Here is a 27,004-nt window from a genome sequence, read left to right as displayed (position 1 = left end):
AAAACTGTGCCTTGCACAAAGTAAACACCCAGTAAATATTAACTCATTGTAGAAGAGTGTGTGTTATCTCCTTAACTAGATAAAATAATCATAGAATGATGGTTTCAGAGTTTTGAGGCCGTTGAATGCAACTAGATTTTACAAATCTAATCCGTACAAGTAGACTTGTGAAATAAATCTGGAATGCCTGCTAAATTTTATTGAAGACAGTCATTGTGTCCACATGTTTAATGGTGCATAATATATGCAAAGTACAAGACATTATCTGCTTCTAGAGTGGATTAACATTTCAGGCAGTGAGAATGGGGGTCTATTACTTTAAATAGGGATTAAGTTGATTAGATTCAGAGTTTAGTTGATTTAAGTACTGATTGGTACACCTGTTCATGTAGGGCACAGTCCTTTCAGCGCTCCAACTAAAAGTGTAACACAGGAGCTAGGCTATGAAGATGCAAAAGGATAAGGATGATACAATGGACTTTGGGGACTTGGAGGAAAAGGCAGGAGGAGTATGAGGGCTAAAAGACTACACATTGGGTACAGTGTACACTGCTACAGTGATGGGTGCACCAAAATCTCAGAAATCACCACTAAAGAACTTATTCATGTAACAAAAAACCACCTGCTCCCCAAAAACTTATTGAAACAAATATTTAAAAATAAATAAATAGGCCGGGCACGGTGGCTCACACCTGTAATCACAGCACGTTGGGAGGCTGAAGTGGGTGGATCACCTGAGGTCAGGAGTTCACTACCAGCCTGGCCAACATGGCGAAACCCCATCTCTACTAAAAACAAAAAACTAGCTGGGTGTCGTGGCAGACACCTGTAATCCTAGCTACTTGGGGGGCTGAGGCAGGAAAATCTCTTGAACCCAGGAGGTGGAGGTTGCAGTGAGCCAAGATCACGCCACTTCACTCCAGCCTGGGTGAAAGAGTGAAACTCCACCTCAAAAAAAATTTTAATTAATTGAATAAATACATAAGTAGACTTTGAATAATCATCATCCAAAAATAAAATTAAATTAAAAGGATTTCCCTTTAAGGGAGCTATCTATGAAAGGAAATTGCTTAATATAGGTGAGCACAAAAAGAGAAAGCACCCTCTTATTTCATATTTTATTTTTCAATTTGTTAAAGATTATATTTTCGAGCTACTCTCCTAAAGTAGAAACCCACCAGCTCTAACTTAGTATTCTTCTCCAAGACAAAGGGTATCATTTGTAAGGAATGACAAGATCTACAGGGAATGCTAAAATGATAAATTTAATACATCAGCGTGGCTTAGGTAAAGCAAAATCTTCCAGAGTCTCAAACTTTGCGTGTTATTTTCTGGTAGCTCCTGAAAGCAGTCTGAGAAGAATACAACAGAAAAGATGAAGAATTGTTTTAAAACAAAAATTCAAAGTAATAATAATAGATAAAAGCCTAACATTCCCTCTCCCACTTGGCAGGCACCAACCTACCATTTTTGTACATTCAGCTCCACAAGACTGATAGAGGTTCTACTCTGCCATCACTTAAAAGTTAGCATCTAATTCACAGTACTATTTAAATTTCCCCAGTTATCCAAAAGCATGTCCTTTATAGCTGTTTTAAAATCCATCATCCAATCAGATTTCATGCCTTTCATTGCTATGCTTCTTTAGTCTCTTTTGTCACCATGCCTATAGACTCAGGGCTGAGGCGGGAGGTTTGCTTGAGCCCAGGAGGTCAAAGCTGCAGTGAGCTGAGATGGTGCCACTGCACTCCAGCATGGGCGACAGAGTGAGACTCTGTCTCAAAAAAAAAAAAAAAAAACAAACTCTGTATTCTATAAATATAATATGTACAATTGTTCCATGTCAATTAAAAATCAAAGAGAAAAAAGAGTCTTCACTGTATAATCCATGTATATGAAGTTCAAAAGCTGGCATTACTGATCTGTGATGACATAGTCAGGCAAGTTGTTACCATTGCATATGCAGAGATGGAAAGAAGCTTGTGGGGTGCTGGAAATATTCTGTTTCTGGATCTGGGTGCTGGCTACATGGGGGGTTTAAAATCGCTGATGTTAAACTAATCACTCATGAACTTTTCTGCATGTATGTGCAACTTAGAATAAGAAAATGGAATTGCGGTTCACATGCTAGGCATGCCTGGAGAAGGCTAGTGGACAGCATCCTCTACCACCCCGTCCCATCCTAAGCGATGTAGAAACATGTTCCTAATACTTCAGTGCATGCCAAAATAGGCAAACATTTGATCTGCATTCGAAATCTCACAGTAGCAAGGTCAACTACAGCCACTTTCCCCCAGGGAGAGTCCAATATTTTATTCATGTCCCCTAAACTCTTATAATGAGCAACTACCATGGGCCAGGTCCTGTGCAGGGCTCTGAGGATCACAGGGAAAGATCTACATCCTCCCTCATGGAGACCAACATTCCCAGAAAACCCACGCAAATAATCATAGCAAAGTATGGTGAAGTTCAGGGAGCGTTGCAGCACCACACAGAAGTTCTGACCTGGCCTGGGGGGATCAGAGAAGCCTTTGATGAGAAAGTAGGGAATGAGTCCCCCAAAAGTAAGGGGAGGGTGTGCTCAAAACAAATACAACAGCAAGAGAAAATCTTGAGAAACTGTAACTGCAAACTCTTTTCAGCCTCATGCCTCCATGGAACCTGCCTGTCAGGTGGGCACCTGGAATCTCAAGCAACTTTCTCAAGGTGAGGCTATTTTTTTCTTTCATTTCTCAAGTAGCTTGTGGTAAGAAAAGTGAACTGAGGCTGGGTACGGTGGCTCATTCCTGTAGTCCCAGCTGCTTGGGAGGCTGAGGAGGGACGATTGCTTGAGCCTGGGAGGTGGAGGTTGCACTGAGCCGAGATCGCACCACTGCCTGGGTGATAGAGCGAGACCCCATCTCAAAAAAAGAAAAAAAAAAGGGAAAGAAAAGTGAACTGAGTGTTCTGGGTCTCCCAAGGCCCCTTGAATGGCTTTGTCCTTCACTTGGAATAAAATTCAAACTTCTTCGCCTTGCTCTGACCTCGGTTGGCCTTTCCAGTTTCAGCTTTTCCCGATATTCCTCTCCCACAATACACCTCAACTACAGTGGCCTCTTATCTGCACCTCAGACATGAAAAGGTTTTTCACGTCTCTGGGCCTTTGCATTTGATGTTCCCTTTGCTGAGAACACTCTTCCCTCTCCTTCAGTGAAAATGATACTTCCTCAGAGACGTCTTACCTTACCTTAAAACTACTGCACATCCTCTGAATTAGTGCTGTCGGTGGCATTCATAACACCAGTAGTATCATAATCAGAACTGTCTATTGTCTTGTTTCCTTTTTTATTTCCTGCTTCCCTCCCTAGAATGCCAGCATTTGGGAAGGCGGCGGTGAGTTCTATTTTTGTAAATCCCAATTTCCTATTCAGTGGAACAAATCTTAGCAGAGCAGGCATTCAAATAATTAAGCAAACAAATGAAGAAGTGTCAGAGGTGTTTTAACGTTAAGTTCTGCAAAATTCCCTGCTATTGGGAAGTCATACCCTTTGACTATATCACTCTCTTTCCATCCTCATCAGTGCCACAGGGCAACTCCAGGGACTCATTCTAAAATTTATAAGGAAAATTTGAGGCCCACTTTATCCTTTCCGATAGGATTTGGGAGTTTCTACCCTTGACCGTGTTAGAAGTTTCCTGAATTGTATTCCTGTAAAAGACATAGATGGGGCCAGGTGCAATGGCTCGCTAGCACTTTGGCAGGCCAAGGCTGGACGATCTCTTGAGCCCAGGAGTTGAAGGCTGCAGTGAGCTATGATGGCACCACTGCACTCTAGTCTGGGCAACAGAGTGAGACCCTAAAACAGAAAGTAAAAAGACACAGATGGGTCCTTCAATCATTTGGCCTTCAGTCTACTTGCAATGTTCCCAGAGCCAGGGTTCTTTCGCTTGTCCAAGACTTCTCCAAACCAACCTGGTGGGGGTGTGGAGGTTGCGGGAGAGGACAGAGTTGGGGGATAGTATAAGATGGGCCAAGACCAGCGTCCCATCTCTGCTTCAGAAAGCTTGGGTCCACATTGAGTGTGGGGAGGCCATATCTCATGGATACAGACTAGATCTGTCTCATCCACCAAATTACACTCACCCCACAAATAAGACCCATCATGGAGAAGAACATTAGGGGGAGGAATAAATAAACGAGTTAATAGGGTGCCTGAAAGGTGGAGTAAATGAGTAACAGAGGGACAGAGAGAGGGATGCTCAGAGGAAAGAAAGAAGCATGATTTTTTTAATGCAATTTATATTTTAAGTTTCCTTGCTGAAAACTCATTATGGGCTCCCCAGCTGCCCCCAAATCCATAATCAAAAGAAGATACAAGATCCCCTGTGGTTTAGGCTCTGCCAAGTTCTTCGCCGTCATCCATTGCTGTCTCGACTGGAAGAGGTTGGACCGAGATGGGTGGGTGAAGGGCTTAACCTCCCATCATCCCAAACTCCTAGCAGGATGCCTCCTGCTGCACTCCGGGTCTCACTGGAAGCCGTCCACACACAGGGCACCTCCTTCACCTTCCAAGTTTGAGTCATCTTACCAACTTATTTTTCTCTCAGCACCTTGTTTATTTACTCATTGATCCCAAGTGACATTTTTGAACATTTTATCCATTTTCTGTTCACTCCACTTTCCTTTGTTTTCTTCCACTCTCTGGAGTCAAGGATTAGTCTTGAATCATCATTTTATTCCCAGTGGCCTACACAGCATCAGGCATAGAATAGGTTCTCAATAAACAGATACTGAATGGATTATTGGAGGGCGTGATATTAGGGTAGGACAGGGTGGGGACATGATTACATTAAAACTCTGCTTAAATAAGCGGGTCTTTTAGCCCAGCAGTCACACAGAGTCAGCTCAGTAGCTCTGCGGCACACAGCTGATCGAACCCACTCATTTCTGGAAGACACCATGTTGGGTGAGTTGGCCGAAGGCAAGAGGCTGGGGTTTCAGTGATTGGGTTGCAGACAAATCAAGTGAGAGGTGTGGACCTTGTGGTGGCTTCTGGGCTTTGTCAACCCTGGTAGAAACCACTGGGTTTAGAAACCACTGGGTAAATTTAGAAACCACCGGGTTGTACCAACAAGGATCGTTTGAAAAACAATTTGCAAGGGATTCTAGTAACTTAGGAGTTTGTTTCTCCACATCTCTTTTTTAAGGAGATGGGGTCTTGGTATGTTGCCCAGGCTGGCCTCAAGCTCTAGGCCCTAGTGATCCTCCCGCCTCACCCTCAGGAGTAGCTGGGACTTATAAGTGTGTGCCACCATGTCCAGCTAATTTTTAAATTTTTTGTAGAGACAGGATCTCACTCTGTTGCCTAAGCTCGTCTTGAACTCACATCCTTTTTAATGCCTGGTAACTTTCATACTTTTTAAATGTCAGTCCGTTGATGGGTATAAAATAGTATGTGATCTTTAATTCCCATTTCTTTACTAACCGGTGTAATTGAATCTGTTCACTCTGTTTTAAAGGCCATTCTGTTTTTCCCTTATGCTAATTTTTATATTTATATCATTTCCCAGTTTTTAGTATGTTTTTTTTTTCTTGAGGCTTAGTAGAATATTTTTGTTGTCTTCTAGACACTAATAATTTATCTCTTATACGTGTTGCAAATATATTCTCCCAGCCTGGCTTGTGTTTTTCAATATACTTATGAGTACTGTTGTACAAATATTCTAAAAGTTGTTGTTGTGAAATTTATCAACATTTTCCTTTTATAATTGTACTTGTAAGATGTAGTTTAGAAGTGTATTACTGGCTGGGCATGGTGGCTCACACCTGCCAAGGCGGGTGGATTGCTTGAGGCCAGGAGTTCGAGACCAGCCTGGACAACATGGCAAAACCCTGTCACTACTAAAAATACAAAAATTAGCCGGGCATGGTGGCATGTGCCTTTGTTCCCAGCTACTTGGGAGGCTGAGACACAAGAATTGCTTGAACCTGGGAGGCAGAGGTTGCAGTAATCTGAGATTGTACCACTTCACTCCAGCTTGGGCAACAGAGCAAGACTCTGTCTCAAAAAAAAAAGAGTGTATTTCCTGGCTGGGGACATAAATGTAATTTTAGTTATATTTTATTTTAACTTCTTAAAATGATTTGATTCTAATAGAAAAATTATGCATCAACAAGCTGACTTATCAAAACTTGTACCTGGCTCTTCTAATACATTTTCCTGTTGTTTAATACTAAACATACAAAAATACTAATTAGTTGATTTTACATATTGACCTCTCAGCTTGGTAGATGATTTTAAACTCAAAGCCACATCCTTCCTTGATTTTAGCTCCTATAACTTATCAATGTGCAGTGTTGCTTTTCTAAAGACCAGTAGAATTCTAATTACCATTCCTTTGAAGGGAAATTCTACTTCCCTTTAGAAGCTTCTGGAAATCTCTATGTATTCCTGGTATTCTGATATTTTTGCAACAATGATCCTGTTGTTCATTTATTGTGCTCATCGTGGAACGGCTTCAATCTGGAAACCCCTGTGCCTCATCTCTTAAATCTTGATTTTTTAAAATAAATATTTTCATGATACTCTCTGAAACATTTTTTAGTCAGAGATATTTTTAGTCACATAAATATTGCTAGTGCTGGACATCCTGAGCTGAGATCTTTTTTTTTTCTGATCTTTTCACTCTTTTTGTCCACTTTTGTATATTTTTTCTACTTCCTAGAATAGCTTTGTCTTCCAACTCTTCTATTATTGCCTAAGGGTTTCTTTCTAGCTATTGATTTCAAAGAACATTTGTCTTATCAGACTTTCCTTTCTTTTCAAGACTTTCTTGATGTATGAGTGCAATATCTTTTATCTGAGAATATTAATTTTAATATTTATAGATATTCTTTTTTTTGGTAATTTTTTTCTAATTTTTTTATATTTTTAGTAGAGATGGGGTTTCACCATGTTGGCCAGGCTGCTTTTGAACTCCTGATCTCAAGTGATTCACCCTCCCTGGCCTCCCAAAGTGCTAGGATTACAGGCATGAGCCACCATGCCCAGCCTTATTTCTTTTCTTAAGAAAAAATGTGTTTATTTGCTGCTTTCCTCCTCTTCCTCCTCTTCTTTCTTTTTCTCTTCCAACTTCCCTTTCTTTTTTCTCTCTTTGTCTCTGTCTCTCCCTCTCTCCCTTTCTTGCTGTCCCTTTTCTGTTTGAGAATTTTTCTTCAATGTCCTGTAAATTTTTGTTCTGCCTTTGTGTCCAAACAAATGCTGAGACGCTAAGAAAAATCCGTGTGCTTGATCACTTATCTTCACTGTGCGATGATTGGGCAGCATGTTGGCTTTTTTTCCCCATGTATTTGCACAAGGAATAAGAGCATCCTGAAAATAGAAACTTTCCTATAAAATAGATGACCGTGAGAATCGGATTTTACTAGATGATGAGGTCTTATTTATATTCTAAACCATAGCAAAAACTCCCATTCTGCACTAATACAGTTTGCATATTTGTCCCCTCCAAATCTCATGTTGAAATGTGATCCCCAATGTTGGAGGTGGGCCTGGTGGGAGGGGTTTGGATCATGAGAGTAGATCCTTCTTAATGGTTTAGTGCCATCCTCATGGTAATGAGTGAGTTCTCTACCTCTAAGTTCACCTGAGATCTGGTTGTTTAAAAGAGTCTCGGACCTTCCCCTGCTGTCTCTTGCTCCCACTCTCACCATGTAACACCTTGGCTCCCCTTCGCCTTCTGTCATGGGTGGAAGCTTCCTAAGGCCCTCACCAGAAGCAGATGCCAGCACTATGCTTTGTGTATAGCCCGCAGAGCTGTGAGCCAAATAATTCCTGTTTTCTAATTTACCCAGTTTTAGGTATTCCTTTATAAATGCAAAATGGACTAACACATGCACCAAGCCTGTAATTAACAGACTGGCTTCTTTGGTTACTCACATCTTTCCTAAAGGAGTGAACTTTCTGGGACCATGTCACTGTTAAAGATACGGAGGCAAACAGTATAAGTGTACTGAGGCTGCCAAAGTCACAGAGCTAGTAAATGAGAGAATCGACATTCATTCTCAGGTCACTAAGCTTCATATCTGCTTCCCTACTGACCCAATTAATAAATGGCCAAGCCAATAGCTTCAGGGTCTCACAAGCCAACCAACATAGACAGCAGTGCCACTGAGTCTATGACCAGTTAGGATAATAGGGCCTCAAATACTCTGAATCTTAGACTCATATAAACCTGGTATCAATATCATGCCACTATTCTATTCTATCTCAATAAGGACGCACCCAAATCTCATCTTGAATTGTAGCTCCCATAATTCCCATGCATTGTGGGAGGGACCCGGTGGGAGATAACTGAATCATGGGGCGGTTTCCTCCATACTGTGCTCATGGTAATGAATAAGTCTCATAAGATCTGATGGTTTTATAAGAGGTTTCCCCTTTTGCTTAGCTCTCATTCCCTCTCTCGCTTGCCACCATGTAAGATGTGGCTTTGCTCCTCCTTGCCTTCCACCATGATTGTGAGGCCTCCCCAGCCATATGGAACTGTGAGTCCATTAAACTTCTTTCCTTTATAAATTACCCAGTTTCAGGTATGTCTTTATTAGCAGCATGAGAAAGAGAAAGATGTCCCCAAGTTGCTAGGAAAACATATTGGTGCCCAACGTCATGAAGAGGTTGATGTTCCTCCTCCAGGGGGCTGTAGGATGAGGCCACAGAAATAAGCTTATCCCATTTGTGGCTAAAAAACGTGTCCTGCTCAGTGGAAGTTGGCACTGATTTTCTAGGAATGCAGAACACTCCCAGCAAGAGGGTGAGGAGTGGGTCTCGTGAGTCAAATGTTTAGCCTAAGCTCTTGATTCATACGTCAAGCTCAGGAAAGAAGCTTACCTTTGGAATATGTATATTTGCATTCTAATAAAACATTTTAAAATTTTTTTTGTATTTTCATAGGCTATTGGGGAACAAGTGGTGTTTGGTTACATGAGTAAGTTCTTTAGTGGTGATTTGTGAGATTTTGGTGCACCCATCAAGTGAGCAGTATACACTGCACCATATTTGTAGTCTTTTATCCATCACCCCCTTCCCACCCTTTCCCCCGAGTCCCCAAAGTCCATTGTGTCATTCTTATGCCCTTGCATCCTTGTAGCTTAGCTCCCGCTTATGAGTGAGAACATATGATGTTTGGTTTTCCATTCCTGAGTTACTTCACTTAGAATAATGGTCTCCAATCTAATCCAGGTTGTTACAAATATCATGAATTCATTTTTATGGCTGAGTAGCAATCCATCATATAATTTATATATATAATATATATAAATTATAATATTTGTATTATATATAATTATATATTGTATATAATTATGTGTAATTATATACAATATAATTTATATATTATACATGAATTATATATATATACGCACACACACCCACACACACACACCACAGTTTATCCACTCAATGGGCATTTGGGTTGGTTCCACATTTTTACAATTCGAATTGTGCTGCTATAAACATACATGTGCAAGTATCTTTTTTGTATAATGACTTATTTTCCCTCTGGGTAGATAGCCGGTAGTTGGATTGCTGGATCAAATGGTAGTTCTACTTATAGTTCTTGAAGGAATCTTTACACTGTTTTCCACAGTGGCTGTACTAGTTTACATTCCTACCAGCAGTGTAGAAGTGTTGCCTGTTCGCTGCATCCACGCCAACATCTATTTTTTTTAATTTTTTTATTATGGCCATTCTTGTGGTTTTGATTTGCATTTCCCTAATCATTTGCGATGTTGAGCATTTTTTCATATGTTTGTTGGCCATTTGTATATCTTTCGAGAATTATCTATTCATGTCCTTAGCCCACTTTTTGATGGAATTGTTTGATTTTTTCTTGCTAATTTGTTTGAGTTCGTTGCAGATTCTGGATATTAGTCCTTTGTCAAATGTATAGATTGTGAAGATTTTCTTCTAGACTGTGGGTTGTCTGTCTACTCTGCTGACTCTGTCTACTCTGCTACTCTGTTCCTTTTGCCATGCAAAATCTCTTTAGTTTAATTAAATCCTAGCTACTTATCTTTGTTTTTATTGCATTTGCTTTTGGGTTCTTGGTCGTTGTGTTGCTGTCTATCTCATTTCTTAGGTCTAGTAGATAAAAGAGCATCCATTGTCTCCTAAAGTTTTGATTATTTTTTATTTATGCTCTCTATTTCACTGAAGATTTTTCCCCTCATTTCTCATATCATTTTTTTTAAATTTCCTTAAATTGGGCTTCACTTTTCTCTGGTGCCTCCTTGATTAGCTTAATAACTGACCTTCAGAATTCTTTTTCAGGTATATCACGGATTTCTTCTTGGTTTGGATCCATTGCTGATGAACTAATGTGATTTTTTGGGGATGTTAAAGAACCTTGTGTTGTCGTATTACCAGATTTGGTTTTCTGGTTCATTCTCATTTGTGTAGGCTCTGTCAGAGGGAAGGTCTAGGGCTCAAGGCTGTTGTTCAGATTCTTTTGTCCCACAGGTGTTCCCTTGATGTAGTACTCTCCTCATTTCCTCTGAATTTTTTTTTAGTGAAAGCCTTTTATCTGTTCCCTCTGCAGAAGGGCCAAGGCGTGATCGTCGGCCACGCACCAGATTTCTCTCCAAACAACTCGCAGCATTGAGAGAATTGCTTGAAAAGACCATGCACCCGAGTCTGGCTACAATGGGGAAACTGGCTTCAAAGCTACAACTTGATCTATGCGTAGTAAAGGTCTGTTCCCAAGTGTGTTTGTAGGTAGCACGCCTAACCCAGAGCTTCACACACACTTTTGATCATTGTTATAACAGTTCCTATTTATTGGCAATTGCTATGTGTAAGGACAAATGTTAAGCACTTTACATTTTTAATGTCATGAGCACCCACTTTATTGAGGAACACTAAAGCTCACATAGAAGAGCTGTCTTCCAAGCATTATAAACACAAGAGTTGGAATTTGAACCTAGACCTTTCCAACTCCAGACCCACCATGTGACACAGGACTCTGAGGCTGGATCTCAGATACTCCCATTTGGGTCTGTTCCTGTGTATTCAGGATGGGTTCTGCTTAATCAGGACGATCACAGTCATCCAGATGCTTGTCACTAAGTTCCCACAAAGTATTCATGGGAGAACACCTGGATGAAACCTAAAGACAACCCAAGCTAAACTCTCACCCCATACTCTGACTTTAAAATACTTTCTCTGGGGACCAGGCATGGTGGCTCACACTTGTAATCCCAGCACTTTGGGAGGCGGAGGCAGGAGGATCGCTTGAGCCCAGTTTAAGACCAGCCTGGGCAATATAGCAAGACCATGTCTCTATAAAAAAAAATTAAAAATTAACCAGACAAGGAGGCACATGGCTGTAGTCCCAGCTACTTGGGAGACTGAGATAGGAGGATTGCTTAAGCCCAGGAGTTCAAGACTGCAGTGAGCTATGATTGCACCACCACACTGCAGGCTAGGTGACAGAGTGGTACCTTGTCTCAAAAAAAAAAAAAAAAAATACACCACTAATACAAACACCCTTCTATTTAATACGTCATGATCTAGGTCATATTCCACCCATTGCTAGTACAATCCTACACCCACTTTTCCCTTGAAACCCAGGACAACAGCAGCTAGAAGGAGCTTCCCTTGTTCCAATAAATGTGAGACTGTCTCTCACACCAAAAAACCGAATTCCTGAGGAACAAGAGGATGCCCCTTTATACTCAACCTCCATTATTAACCTCCCCCCTCCTCTCTCCCTAGACTTGGTTCAAGAACCAGCGTGCCAAATGGAACAGGCAGCGGCGGCAGCAAATGAAGCCATGGCCACCACTAGGACCAGCAAACCAGACCATTTCAGTGAAGAAGGAGGAGACTCCCTCAGCCATAACTACCGCAAACATTCATCCAATAAGTCCTGGAATCTCTGATGCAAATGACTGTGATCTACATGAGCCTTCTGGTATCAAGAATCCTGGAGGAGCCGGTGCCTCTCTGAGGGATTCATCCTGGGATTCTCAGTCATATGACATTGAACAGCTATGTCTGGGGGCTTCAAATCCTCCTTGGGCCTCCACTCTCTATGAAATAGATGAATTTGTAAAGATCTATGACTTGCCAGGGGAAGATGACACCAGCAGCCTAAATCAATATCTTTTTCCAGTATGCCTTGAGTATGACCAGCTTCAATCTTCAGTGTAACTTCTTACACACCGCTTCTAGGGGAGGTTTGGATCTGACCCACTGACACATATTTCCAAACATCTTTAATGGTTTGACCCCAGTCCAAGTAGATCAGGGGCTGGGAATTTATCTTTTTCTGTAGAAAAAACAATAAAGGAACTCCCCTACCTTTCATCATTGCCTGCATTTTCTGAACTCCATTTGAGTGCCTCCTCTCCCAAATTTTAGTATTAAAGAGCGCATTCAGAGAAGTGACGCCAGGAACACAGTGACATAGGAGGTTCCTGACTCTGATGCACTGAATAAACATCTATGCCTGGATCAGTTCTCTCTGGAAGAAAGTCAGAAGTGAGTTGAGAGACTCCTATGCACCAGGCAACTAAGAAAATGTCTTAGCAGGCCAGTCGCGGTGGCTCACGCCTGTAATCCCAGCACTTTGGGAGGCCAAGGTGGCGGATCACGAGGTGAGGAGATCAAGATCATCCTGGCTAACACGGTGAAACCCCGTCTCTACTAAAAATACAAAAAATTAGCTGGGTGTGGTGGTGGGTGCCTGTAGTCCCAGCTACTTGGGAGGCTAAGGCAAGAGAATTGCTTGAACCTAGAAGGCGGAGGTTGTGTGAGCCAAGATCGCACCATTGCACTCCAGTCTGGGCGACAAGAGGGAAACTCTGTCTCAAAAAATAAATAAATAAATAAATAATAAATAATAAAAATTGAAAAAATAAATAAATACATTTTTTAAAGTAGACCTCATAGAAGTAGAGAGTAGAATGGTGGTTAAAAGAATCTGGGGTCATTGGGGGTAAAGGGGAGTTGGGAAGACGTTGGTCAAAGGATGCATAATTACATTTAGATAGAAGGAATAAGTTCAAGAGATGTATTGGACAGCATGATGACTATAATTAATGGTGATATATCGCATTCTTGAAAAATGCTAAGAGAGTAGATGTTAGGTGTTCTCACCACAAAGAAACATGATAACTATGTGAGGTAACGCATTTCTTTAAATTAGCTGATTTGGCCAGGTGCAGTGGCTCACGCCTGTAATCCCACCACTTTGGGAGGCTGAGGCAGGAGGATCACCTGAGGTCGAGAGTTCGAAGACCAGCCTGACCAACATGGAGGAACCCCACCTCTACTAAAAATACAAAATTAGCCAGGTGTGGTGTCACATGCCTGTAATTCCAGCTACTCAGGAGGTTGAGGCAGGAGAATCGCTTGAATCCTGGAGGTGGAGGTTGCAGTGAGCCAAGATTGCACCATTGCGCTCCAGCCGGGGCAACAAGAGTGAAACTCCATCTCAAAAAATAAATACATAAATAAATAAGCTAGATTTAATCATTCCACAATGTATACATATTTCAAAACATTATATTGTACAAGATAAAGTCATACAATTTTAAAAAACAAATAAATTTAGAACAAAATGATAGGGAAAGGTATTAGGGGCTGAGTGGTATACGGGAACTGCATACTACCTGCTCAATTCTCTGTAAGGTTCAAACTGCTCCAAAAAATAATGTCTGTTGCCAGAGGCAGTGGCTTATGCCTGTAATCCCAGCACTTTGGGAGGCCGAGGTGGTTTGGTCACCTGAGGTCAGAAGTTCAAACCAGCCTGACCAACATGGTGAAACCCCATCTCTACTAAAAATACAAAATTAGCTGGGCACAGTGGTGCATGTCTGTAATCCCAGCTACTTGGGAGGCTGAGGCAGGAGAATCGCTTGATCCTAGGAGGCAGAGGTTGCAGTGAGCCAAGAGCGCACCATTGCACTCCAGCCTGGACAACAAGAGTGAAACTCCATCTCAAAAAAAAATTATAATAATAATGTCTTAATTTTTTTTTAATGTCTAGCTCAGCCGGGCGCCGTGGCTCATGCCTGTAATCCCAGCACTTTGGGAGGCCGAGATGGGCAGATCACAAGGTCAGGAGTTCAAGACCAGCCTGACCAATATGATGAAACCCTGTCTCTACTAAAAAAAAAAAAAAAAAAAACTAGCCAGGTGTAGTGGCATGCGCCTGTAGTCCCAGCTACTCGGGAGGCTGAGGCAGAAGAACCACTTGAACCCGGGAGGCAGAGGTTGCAGTGAGCCAAGATCATGCCACTGCACTACAGCCTGGGTGGCAGAGCGAGACTCTGTCTCAAAAAAAAAAAAAAAAAAATGTCTAACTTGATTTTAAAGGAATGAATGATTCCCTAAGAGAACTTAGTGAGGGCTGGAGGCCTTGAGTTCCACCAGCCAATCCCAGGAGTTAGCTGTAAAAGTCACTACTCACCTTTGCAAAATTCAACTTGATCAGGGACCTCTCCTTTAGTTTCAGGAAGAAGAAACAAGAACCTTTAAATAATTAATAAGTAAGTGACTGATGTGAAGAAACGCTGAGGCTCTAAAGCTGGATGGAACAGAGACTGGACTATTCTCTGAACATCTAAGTCTATGCGGCTATAAACAAGAATAAGATAAAGCTGCAGGGGCTGACCTGGAGGCCGCAAGATGTATCGATAAACCAGGATGGTAGCAGCTGCGGAACTGTGAGGTGCAGCGGTCCCCAACGTTTTTGGCACCAGGAACCGGTTTCGTGGAAGAAAATTTTTCCACAGACTGCAGCGGTGGAGTGGGTGGGTTGGGGTGGGGAATTGTTTGGGGATAATTCAAGCATAATACATTTATTGTGCACTTTATTTCTATTATTATTACGTTATAATATATCATCAAATAATTATACAAGTCACCATAATGTCAAATCTAATGGGAGCCCTGAACTTGTTTTCCTGCAACTAGACGGTCCCATCTGGGGGTGATGGGAGACAGTGACAGATCATCAGGCATTCAATTCTCATAAGGAGCATGCAACCTAGATCCCTCAAATGCGCAGTTCACAATAGAGTTTGCGCTCCTGTGAGAATCTAGTGCCCCAGCTCACCTGACAGGAGGCGGAGCTCAGGCTGCAATGCCAGCGATGGGGAGTGGCTGCAAATATAGATGAAGTTTTGCTGGCTGGCCCGCTGCTTACCTCCTGCTGTGGCGGTCTGGTTCCTAACAGGCCACCATGGGTACCGGTCTGTGGGGGTGGGGAGCGGGGGTGTTGGGGACCCCTGGTATAGAGTGCTCTCTTGAAACCCACCCATCCTCTGAGTGCAGATTTGCAAACACAACCACGTTCTCTAGAAGGGACCTATGAGCTGGAGGATAAGACCACAGCCTGGAGTTTTGCTTTTGACTTCCGTAATGTTTAGGCATTTTTTACTTCTGAAATTTAATAAACGACTGTATTAAGCGGTGAAATAGTGAGTACACGGTTGTTTACTTTGTTATTCTGTTTGCATGAACATTTAAGAAAAATAAAACATTGAGAATTGGTGGTGGCAGGCGTGGTGGGAGCTTTTTTAAAAAACAACAATAAAACCTGTTCCCTGCATGTAACAGGGATGTCTGTCTTCGGAGGAATTGGTGAGCTGCATCTCACCCCGCGGTAAAGCAAGGGCTCGTGGTGGTGGAACGTGACTAGGAAGTGGGAACTGAGCCTGGGGAGCAATTCTAGAAGCGTGGGACTAAGCCATGTCCTGAGAGTTTGGGAAATGAATGTATTAAGTAGCCCAGATGCCTAACTCCAGGGTCACCACCAGCCTTTGAGCTCCAGAGGGCGCTCCGCGAACATCACATGAAAGTGCGCGGGGCTCTCGGGATGATGTTTGCAGGGGAACTGAGCCAGCCTGTGGTCCTCTGTGCCATCTCCTGCCGGTGGGCAGCACTCCTGTTGTGCACAGGGACCCCTGTTTCCTAGGTCCACAAACTGGTCGAGAAACACGAGTTGACCCGGCAGCCCCAACTTGCTTTCTAACAAGAGGTTCTGTCCAAATTCCCCGCTCGACTTTCAATATATCACTCAGCACTTAAGCCTCGCCCCTTATCCTTGATGCCCAATCAGGAGCGAGGGTTGGATCCCCAGGGGCCTGGGGAGGCAGAGGGTTCTTTTTTTTTTTTTTAAACCTAAAAAATTAAATGAAGATGAAAATGGGAGATTCTTCATGGAAGTTTTAATGACAACAATTAGTCTACGAAAAAATAGGAAGTCTGAATGGACCAATAACCAAAGAAGAACTTGCAAAGGAAGTAAAAGATCTAAGAAAGTCCTAGAAGGTTTTATGGGCAAATTCTGCTATATATTCCGACAAATCGTAATTGTACTGTCTCCTTAATTTTTCTGTAAATCTAAAACCATTCTAAAATAAAAAAAACTATTTTAAAAATGTATCCAATCTCCCTCGTCCAAACCTTTGAAATGCTAAAGTTTTCTTGAAAAACCCTCAATATCTCTGATTATTTTGTAAAGGTTTTTGTTTAAGACTATCTATTGAAGGCAGGGCGTGGTGGCTCACGCCTGTAATCCCAGCACTTTGGGAGGCCAAGGCAGGCGGATCACCTGAGGTCAGGAGTTCGACACCAGTCTGGCCAACATGGTGAAACCCTGTCTCTACTAAAAATACAAAAATTAGCCAGGCATGGTGGCCCTCGCCTGTAATACCAGCTCAGCTACTCAGGAGGCTGAGGTGGGAGAATCGCTTGAACCTGGGAGGCGGAGGTTGCGGTAAGCCGAGATTGCACCGCTGTACTCTGGCTTAGGCGAGAGAGGGAGACTGTCTCAAAAAAAAAAAAAAAAAAAAAAAAAAAAGAGAGAGAGCATCTATTGAAGTGTGAGTTTTCTTACAATGTCCAAAGCAACTGTCTCCTTCTTTCCCTGGCCCTCTCCATGTCTGTATTCACATAGAATCTACATAATGGGCAAATTGTGATTAACAACTTTGTCTCCTGCCTTTAAAAAAAAAATCCTAAAATCCTGTCATACTCCAGGCTGTCTCCACGTCTGCTTAATGAACCGTCTTAATTTTTTTTTTTTTTTTTTTTTTTTTTGAGACGGAGTCTCGCTCTGTTGCCAGACTGGAGTGCAGTGGCGTGATCTTGGCTCACTGCGACCTGCACCTCCCGGGTTCAAGCGATTCTCCCACCTCGGCCTCACGCTCAGCTAATTTTTGTATTTTTGGTAGAGACAGGGTTTCACCATGTTGGCAGGATGGTCTCGATCACCTGACCTCGTGATCCACCCGCCTTTGCCTCCCAAAGTGCTGGGATTAACAGGCATGAGTCACTGCGCCCGGCCGAACTGTCTTAATTTTTAAGAGTAGGTTTATTACACTGCTTGACGGACAAAAAAATTGGGCACTCTTCTAAAGCTCGGGGGAAAGGGTGCCAAGAGAGGAGTCCCAGGGAAGAGATGTTCAGAGAACATCATACCACCCCACCTGCTCTCTTTTTTTTTCTTCAGGAAATGAGGGTCTCATTATGTTTCTCAGGCTGGCCTCAAACTCCTGGCTGCAAGCCATCCTTCCTCCTCAGCCTCCTGAGTAGCTGGGATTCCAGCTGTGACCCACCATGCCTGGCTTGACTTTTATAATGTGTTCTCCTTTGACAGTTTGCAGCCTCTTGGCTAAAGCGAGGGGGACCTGGAGGGTGACTTCAGTGGGAAGCGGGAAGAGTGACTGGAAACTGGTCCTTTCTGCTTCATGTCTCAGTGGAAGTGTCAAGAGGTGCTGGGGTAATGTTAGCCACTTCCTCTCTGCAACCAGCCCCTAGGCGCTTCGCTTCTCTCTTTCCTCCACCTGAGATGACACAGTTGTGGTTAAGGGCCTGGACCATGGGGTTAGCCTAAATGAGAGTCCCATCTCTGCAACTTCTACCTGGATGAATTTGAGCAAGTGATTTACCTCTCTGAGCTTCAGTTTCCTCATCTGGGAAATTGAGATAATAACAGTTAATGTCTACATCATGAAGTTGTCGTGATAACTAAATAAAAATGTCATGATAATCAAATAAATTAAAATGTATGCAGCCCTTAGAATGGTGCCTGACACACATAGAGCACTGTATAAATACTTTTATTTATATTATTTTCCTTTTTTTTTCTTTTGAGACAGTTTCACTCTGTCACCCAGGCTGAAGTGCAGTGGAGCAATAATCTCAGCTCACTGCAACCTCTGCCTCCCAGGTTCAAGTGATTCTCCTGCCTCAGCCTCCCAAGTAGCTGGGATTACAGGCACCCACAACCATGGCCAGCTATATTTATATTATTTTTCGATATACATGATGTTCTGTGCATTAATTTTTTTTTCCTGATGAGACTTCTTTTGTTAAAAAAAAAAGGGTTGGGGGAAGTTTTGCTTTTTGTTTTATATTCTTCAGTACTTAAAAACTTTGTCATTTTCAGGACAGGCATGGTGGCTCATGCCTGTAATCCCAACAATTTGGGAGGCTGAGGCGGGCAGATCACCTGAAGTCAAGAGTTCGAGAGCAGCCAGGTCAACATGGTGAAACCCCGTCTCTACTAAAAATACAAAAATTAGCCGGGCATGGTGTAATCCCAGCTACTTGTGAGGCTGAGGCCGGAGAATTGCTTGAACCTGGGAGGCGGAGGTTGCAGTGAGCCAAGATCACATCACTGCACTCCAGCCTGGGCAACAAAGCGAGGCTCCGTCTCAAAAAAAAAGAAAAAAAAAAAAAAAAAAAAACCTTGTCACTTTAATGTTTTACTTTATTGGAAAGATATTGTTAAGGATTCCAGCTAGTTGTTTCTGGATAGCGGAAATAACCAGCCTTCTTGGAACAGATCTTCTGTCTTCTGAAAAAGTCACTAGAATAACTCTTCAGTCACACACATGTAAAGCAAGTGTTTACCCCGATTGCTAAGGAACCAGGAAGGGAAAATCTTCTTAAGGGATGTGGGTATTCTGGGAGGAAACAGATTGACAGCCACACTCCTTCATTTTGAGATACAAAAGTTCTAAAACATTTCTATTAAACCAGAGTGGTCAGCTGTCATGAGAGGATCTAGGAATTGCTACAGGAAAACTCACCATAATCGTTAGGGGTGTGTGCGTTAGTAGCTCAGACACAGGTACCTTAGAGAGCTAGTATTAGCTGGGAAAGACTACTGACCGGTGAGTTGAATTTGTATCCCCTGTGGTAATAAGGCATAACAAGCTGATTTCTAACTAAGGGTAGAAAGTGATTGTGTTAGCTTGGGGCTGCTGCAATTACAGGACCACAAGCTGGGTGGTTTAAACAACAGGCATTTATTACAAATCTGGAGGGGAGGGTAGAAGTCAGGAATCAAGGTGTTGGCAGGGCTGCACCCCCTCCAAAGGCTCTAGGAGAGGGTCCTTTCTTGCCTCTTCCGGTGTCTGGTGGGTCCACGTGTTCCTTGGTTTGTGACAGCAGCTCTCCAATCCCTATAGAGAGAAAGTAGATGGTGGCTTAGGGATGGGGAGGATGGAGTGATAGGGGACGATAGCTGAAGACATAAGGTTTCTTTTGGAGGGAGTGAAAGTCTAAAATTGATCATGGTGATTGTTGTCTATATCTGTGAATATATGAAAAACTATTGAATTGTATTCTAAATGGTAATGTCCCATTTCTTAGCTATGTGATGGCTACATGTGTGTTCACTGTATAATTTTTTGACCCTGTTTATAGGTACAAATGTGCACATGTGTGTATGTATATAAGTATACACATATATGCTGTATTTCACAATTCTTTAAAATGATTAAAAAATTTTTACCACTATTAGGATAAAGCCCTAGCTTGTTCCGTGATATATAAAGCCTTGTACAAACCATCTTCTGCCTATCTGGGACCTGATCTCCTGCCAGTCTCCCCCTCTCCCTGTCACCTCTAGTCACACTGACCTTTTTGCTCCAGCCAGCAGTGCCAAGTTACAGAGCTGTTTGTTGGAGGGGGTTTAATTGGCCCTGCATTTAAAACCATTTGTATTAGCGAGGCAAAGAAATGCCTGCGATGGGGGCTGCACGAGGACTGGAATGGGCAGCCACAATGTCAGGAGTGATGTGGCAACTGCAGCCTCCCAGAGTTGAGGAGGAAAGACATCTGCTTACATAAGAAAGCTGGAGACAGTTCTGAAGGCTGCCAAAAAAGGAACACTTGCAACTGAAGGAACCATCAATCAGGTGCCCTGAACAGGTGGAGGCTGGGGCTACTCTCAGCGGAAAGCCAGGCTCAGAGCTCCAATTACCAGCCATGGGCAATCCAACTACCAAAACTGATGCCAGAGGGGAGGGAGAGGAGGAGACAGAGGCCTGACTCAGCGGAAACAGCGATTCCAGAGCACCTGAGGTAACTGACGAACCACCAGAAAGGAGCTGGAGATCAATAACAGAAATATCTAACTCTGGTTCTCAAAGCCAGATCCCCAGACCAGCAGCATCAGCTTGACCAGGGAGCTGGTTAGAAGTGCACATTCTCAGGCTCCCCTTGGTGAGAATCAGAAACTCTGAGGCACAGGGAGGGACCAGTAATCCATGTTTTAACAAGCCCTCCAAGGTGACTTTTCCAATGTTGGATAAATTCTGAGAGCCATAAATCTAACTTTAATTGAGCGTGGACTATGTACCAGGGGCTATTCTGAGTGTTTGCCTCTATTAACTGAATATTCCACATAATGGCATTATCAAATAGAAGGTGAACCATTTTACAGATGGGAGCTGTGAGACAGGATAATTTATGTAACTTACCTAAAATCAGAGAGCCAGACAGAGGGAGAGATGCAATTTGAACCTCAAGAGCACACGCTCTTCCTTCACCACTGGGCTCTACTGCAGTGTTGCTCAGACCTTAGCACACAACTCCTGGGGGGCTTCTGAAAATACTCCTGCTGGAACCCCTTGGTAGAGTCTGTGATTCACTAGAACTGGGGCTGAGAATTTGCATTTTTCACAAGGCCAGATGATTCAGAGGCCCTGGTCCAATTTCACACTATGAGAACCACTGTGCCCTGTTTTACCACCTTCCCCACCAGAGGATTTAGCCCAGCAAATGGAAATGTCGATTGAGGCTTTTTGAGAAAATCCATGTGCAGAGCCCCTTGCCGGGACTCTTTTGGCTACAAATGACAGAAAACCCTGTTCTAATTGTCTTAAGCAAAATGGTATCTATAGGCTACTTGAAACAGGCTAAATCTGCCTCTAGGCACAGCTGGACCTAAGGATCCAGGAGGTATTAATAGTTAGGATTCCCTCTTTTGCTCTCCATCTCTCAGCTCAGCTTTCCTCTCTGCCTTCATTCTGTTGTCTTCATTCTCCCCTCACAATGGCCCCCAGCAACTCTGGCCTTAGATTCCACCAGCTGGAAACCCACAAGTACCCCTTCCTATTATCCCATCAGAAGCACACTCTGGCTGTCATTGGCCAGACGTGGATCACAGGCGCATTTCTGAACAATCATTGTGGTCAAGGAAATGCAATGTTCTTATTAGCTAGGCCTGGGTTATGGGCTCATCTCTAAAGAGCCAGAAAGTGGACTGAGCTGCACTAAAAGCACACAGGTCAAGAGTGGGGTAGAAGAATCGGGTGCCGGGGCCAAAAAAGGAAATGAATGTTGAGCAGGCAAGTATAACCAATGTCCACTACACCATCCTCAAAGGACAAAACACGTTCAACATTAAACTCTCAAAGGAGGGGCCCAAGCACAGAGATCATGATCAAAGGGAAAACCCAGGCCAGGTGCTGTGGCTCACACCTGTAATCCCAGCACTTTGGGAGCCCAAGGTGGGAGGATCCCTTGAGGCCAGGAGTTCAAGACCAGCCTGGGCAACACAGTGAGACCCCGTCTCTACAAAAAAAAAAAAAAAGGCCAGGCATGGTGGCTCACACCCGTAATCCCAGCACTTTGGGAGGCTGAGGCAGGTGGGTCATTTGAGGTCGGGAGTTCGAGACCAGCCTAGCCAACATGGTGAAACCCCATCACTACTAAAAATATAAACAATTAGCTGGGCGTGGTGGCAGGTGCCTATAATCCCAGCTATTCAGGAGGCTGAAGTGGGAGAATTGCTTGAACCTGGGAGACAGAGGTTGTAGTGAACTGAGATTGTGCTATTGCACTCCAGCCTGGGTCACAAGAATGAAACTCTGTCTCAAAAAAAAAAAAAAAAATTTTTTTTTTAAATTTATCTGGTTATGGTGGCACATGCCTGTAGTCCCAGCTGCTAGGGAGGCTGAGGTGGGGGGATTGCTTGAGCCAAGGAATTTGAGGCTGCAGTGAGCTATGATAGTGTCACTGCACTTCAGGTTTTCTCTTGGGGTCTCTCGCGTGGCTATAGTCAGATAGTGACTGGAGCTGGGGTCATCTTGAAGGCTTCCTCACTCACGTCTGGCAGTTGATGCTGGCTGCTGGCCAGAATACATTCATGTGAACTATCCATGCAGCCTGGGCTTCCTTCTATACCAATTGGGTTCCAAGGGTGAGCATTCCAAGAAAGAGAACCAGGCAGAAGCTGTGCTGCCTTTTGATGACCTAGCCTCAGAAGTCAGACAGTATCATTTCCACCATACTCTCTTGGTTGTCTTGATGCCTAGGATCAAGAGGAGTGGTTACAGACTCCAGCTCTGGGAATGGGAGTGGTACATGATCAGAAGAGCAGGACGAATGGGAGACATCGATTGTCACTGTCATTTTTGTAAAATAATATGCCACAGGGAGGCAATGACTGGAAGGAAGGCATGCAGGGGATTCTGGGGGGCTATTAGTGCTGTGTTTTTAAAATCTGCATGCTGCTCACAGCCAGTTGCTTTTTTTTTGAGACAGGGTCTTGCTCTGTTGCCCAGGCTGGAGTGCAGTGGTGCAATCTCAGCTCACTGCAACATCCGCCTCGCAGGTTCAAGCCATTCTTGTGCCTCAGCCTCCCAAGTAGCTGGGACTACAGGTGTGCACCACCACGTCTGGCAAACTTTTGTATTTTTGGTAGAGAGGGGGTTTCACCACGTTGGTCAAGCTGGTCTCGAATTCCTGGCCTCAAGTGATCTGCCCACCTCGGCCTCCCAAAGTATTGGGATTACAGGTGTGAGCCACTGCGCCCAACCCAGTTGCCTAATTTTTAAACTACACCACAATGTCATTTCCAGAGTTCCAGACTTCCATTAATTCCTTCAAATCTTACCTTTACTGTCCTCTCCTTCACAAAACCACTAATGACATCCTACACTCCCTCAATAACCTCTGCTCTTTCAGCTCCATGAGGCCTAGTGATACCTCTATTATAGTAAATATTACCTTACCTTAAATTGTCCAGGTTATGTGTCTACCCTCCACCCTAGGCCAGAAGTCCTCAATTTTTTTTTTTTTTTTTTTTTTTTTTTGAGGTGGAGTTTCACTCTTGTTGCCCAGGCTGAAGTGCAATGGCGGATCTCAGCTCACTGCAACCTCCACCTCCCAGGCTCAACCAATTCTCCTGCCTCAGCCTTCCCAAGTAGCTGGGATTACAGGTGCCTGCCACCACACCCGGCCAATTTTTTGTATTTTTAGTAGAGATGGGGTTTCACCATGTTGACCATGGCTGTTCTCGAACTCCTAACGTCAGGTGATCTGCCCACCTTGGTCTCCCAAAGTGCTGGGATTACAGGCATGAGTCACCGCGCCCAGCCGTCCTCAAAGATTTTTGACCACATCCATGAGCTGCATCTCCACTGTATGTATGTGTGCATATACATATATATGGATACAGTGGTAATTTACAAACTGTACTGTATTAATAGGCACAATATAAAACATGCGCTAAGACAGAAATGCTTAAAGGATGAGACAAAATTGGTTGTACTCACGCCTGTAATCCCAGCACTTTAGGAGGCTGAGGCGGGCAGATCACGAGGTCAGGAGTTTGAGACCAGCCTGACCAACATGGTGAAACCCTGTCTCTACTAAAAATACAAAAAAAATTAGCCGCATGTGGTGGCGTGCTCCTGTATTCCCAGCTACTCGGGAGGCTGATGCAGGAGAATCTCTTGAATCCAGGAAGTGGAGGTTGCAGTGAGCCGAGACGGTGCCACTGCATTCCAGCCTGGGCAACAGAGTAAGACTCCATATCAAAAAAAAAAAAAAAAAAAAAACCATGGTTGTAAATAGACTTTCTAATATTTTCCTACACCTAAAATGTTTGTCTTGAAAACCCCCAGAGAACCAGGACCATCTTCAGAGACTATTGCCATGACCACAAATTCCACAAGGACAGGTAACAATCTGTCTTACTCACCTCAGTGTCCCAGCCACTGAATGAGATGTGAAAATGTATTCAATTGTACACCAAACATGTATTACAGAATGGGAGAAAATATTTGCAAACTATCCATCTGACAAGGAATTAATAACAAGAATATAGAAGGAGCTCAAACAACTCAATAAGAAAAAAAAACTTATAATCTTATTTAAAAACGGCCAAAAGATCTGAATAGACATTTCTCAAAAGAAGACGTACAAATGGCCAACAGGCACATGAAAAGGTGCTCAACATAACTGATCATCAGAGAAATGCAAATCAAAATTACAATATCATCTCACCCCAAGTAAAATGGCTTTCATCCAAAAGACAAGCAATAACAAATGCTAGTGAGGAGGTGGAGAAAAGGGAACCCTCTTACACAGTTGGTGAGAATGTAAACCAGTACAACTACTATGGAGAACAGTATAGACGTTCCTCAGAAAAAGTGAAAATAGCTGGGCGTGGTGGCTCATGCCTGTAATCCCAGCACTTTGGGAGGCTGAGGCAGGTGGATTGCCTGAGGTCAGGAGTTTAAGACCAGTCTGGCCAACATGGTGAAACCCCGTCTCTACTAAAAACACAAAAAAATTAGCTGGGTGTGGTGGTGTGTGCCTGTAATCCCAGCTACTCCGGAGGCTGAGGCAGGGGAATTGCTTGAACCATGGAGATGGAAGTTGCAGTGAGCAGAGATCGCACCACTGCACTACAGCCGGGCAACAGAGTGAGATTCCATCTCAAAAAGAAAAAAGAAAAGAAAAAGAAAAACTGAAAATAGAACTACCATATGATCCAGGAATCCCACTGCTAGGTATATATCCACAAGAAAGAAAATCAGTATATGGAAGAGACATCTCCACTCCCATGTTTGTTGCATCATTGTTTAAAAGCGCCCAGATATGGAATCAACCTAAGTGTCCATAACAGATGAATGGATAAAGAAAATGTGGTGCATATACACAATGGAGTACTATTCAGCCATAAACAAGAATGAGATCTTGTCATTTGCAATGACATGGATAGAACTGGAGGACATTATATTAAGTGACATAAGCCAGGCACAGAAAGGCAAACTTGACATATTTTCACTCATTTGTGGGAGCTAAAATGTAACAACTGAACTCATGGAGATAGAGAGTAGAAGGATAGCTGCCACAGGCTGGGAAAGGTAGTGGAGGGGAGAGGAAGTGGAGATAGTTAATGGGTACAAAAATACAGTTCGACAAAATGAATATCTAGTATTTGATAACACAGCAGGGTGACTACAGTCAGAACTGATTTGTTGTACATTTTAGAATAACTGAGGGAGTACAATTGGAGTGTTCATAACACAAAGAAACGATGAATGCTTGAGGTGATGGATGCCCCATGTACCCTGATGTGATTATTACACACACATCTATATCAAAATATCTCCTGGACCCCATAAATATGTACACCTACTATGTACCCACAAAAATGGAAAAATTAATAATAATTTTTAAAAGCTTACTTAAGAAAAAACAGGTAAAATTTTCAAAGCTAGAGGACATCAGAGAAAAAGTCAGGATATAGTAAAAAAAACATGAAACTTAAGCCACTTCTGGCCCTCCCATCAGAAGGCTTGATGCCAGACGAAGATTGCGGCCAAGAGCCCTGGAGAGGGGGTGGCACTGTGGAGAGAAAGGGAAGCAATAAAAGAAGGGGTTGGTGCTAGGTAGTTCTTGGTGATGAGTCATAACTGACTGTAAAAAGTCAATGGTCAATGTAAATAGACACTTGGTGAAGGCCAGGCGCGGTGGCTTACGCCTCTAATCCCAGCACTTTGGGAGGCTGAGGCAGGCGGATCACCTGAGGTCAGGAGTTCGAGGCCAGCCTGACCAACGTGGTAAAACCCTGTCTCTACTAAAAATACAAAAATTAGCTGGGTGTGGTGGCGGGCGCCTGTAATCCCAGCTACTTGGGAGGCTGAGACATGAGAATCGCTTGAACCTGGGAGGTGGAGGTTGCAGTGACTGTTTCAAAAAAAAAAAAATAGATCCCTGGTGGGGCACACATATTGCTCCTCCCATCAAGGGATGGTTGGCATACCTTGGCTTGAATCCAGGTTGCCCTTAGTGACTTACTTGACCAATATAATTCAGAGGAAGTGGCATTCTGGGACTTCTGAGGCTAGAGCATAAGATGTGTGGCTTCTGATTGGGCTTTTTGGAAAGCTCAGTCTTGAAATGCTCCCTCTTGGAACCCAGTCATCATACTGTGAGAGGCCCAAGTCACCTGGAGAAGTTATGTCTGGCATTCCAGGCCACAGCCAGCATCAGCTTCCAGCCACGTGAGCGAGCCATCTTGACCTTCAGAGTGGGGCCTTTAGATGACTGTGGTCCTAGCTGATATCCAACTGCAATGGCATGAGAACCTCCCAGCTGAGCCTAGTCAACCTAGATAACCATGAGTGATAATAATTAAGTTGTTTTCAACAGCAAAACTTGGTGTAGCAGTAGATAACTTAAACCGTGGGCTGCCTCCAACAGCTTCTGTAAATATCGAAAACTTTCTCCTGATCTTAAATGTGTGACTGCAATGTTGGAAATCTCTTAAAAGTGATGGGTGGACACAGCAGTGTGTCTAGGCCCAGAAAGCCTCCAATGGATGGCAAGACCAAGCATGATAAACTATGGTCTCTTTTAGAGCCCACTCGGTAAAATGGGGGACCTGGAACCAACCTCACAGGGATTCTGTAAGGATTCAT

General features: G+C 43.3%; 1 protein-coding gene across 2 annotated transcripts; it reads left to right on the top strand.

Annotated features, from left to right (window-relative positions):
* Nucleotides 1–2,473: 2,473 nt before the first annotated feature.
* Nucleotides 2,474–12,347, top strand: LEUTX (leucine twenty homeobox). 2 transcript variants are annotated; one of them, XM_032172948.2, is made up of 3 exons: nt 2,474–2,706; nt 10,579–10,730; nt 11,754–12,347. In XM_032172948.2, the coding sequence occupies exons 1-3, from the start codon at nt 2,655–2,657 to the stop codon at nt 12,189–12,191; spliced, it is 642 nt and encodes a 213-aa protein (XP_032028839.1). In that variant the 5' UTR covers nt 2,474–2,654; the 3' UTR covers nt 12,192–12,347. The 2 variants fall into 2 exon arrangements, with proteins under 2 accessions (XP_032028839.1, XP_058283034.1); XM_058427051.1 differs by lacking the exon at nt 2,474–2,706 and adding an exon at nt 4,873–4,946.
* Nucleotides 12,348–27,004: the final 14,657 nt, after the last annotated feature.

This window comes from Hylobates moloch, unplaced genomic scaffold (assembly GCF_009828535.3).
Source record: "Hylobates moloch isolate HMO894 unplaced genomic scaffold, HMol_V3 SCAFFOLD_13, whole genome shotgun sequence".
Lineage (NCBI taxonomy): Eukaryota > Metazoa > Chordata > Mammalia > Primates > Hylobatidae > Hylobates > Hylobates moloch.
The sequence above is the reverse complement of the archived record's forward strand: the minus strand, read 5'-3'. Positions and strand labels throughout refer to the sequence as shown.

What these genes read in the sequence shown, in the direction of transcription:
- LEUTX (XM_032172948.2), top strand. Translation starts at nt 2,655, where the DNA reads ATGGAACCTGCCTGTCAGGTGGGCACCTGGAATCTCAAGCAACTTTCT. An exon ending in TCTCAAGCAACTTTCTCAAG is followed by an intron (nt 2,707 to 10,578) that starts GTGAGGCTATTT and finishes TTCCCTCTGCAG; the next exon opens with AAGGGCCAAGGCGTGATCGT. An exon ending in TTGATCTATGCGTAGTAAAG is followed by an intron (nt 10,731 to 11,753) that starts GTCTGTTCCCAA and finishes CTCTCTCCCTAG; the next exon opens with ACTTGGTTCAAGAACCAGCG.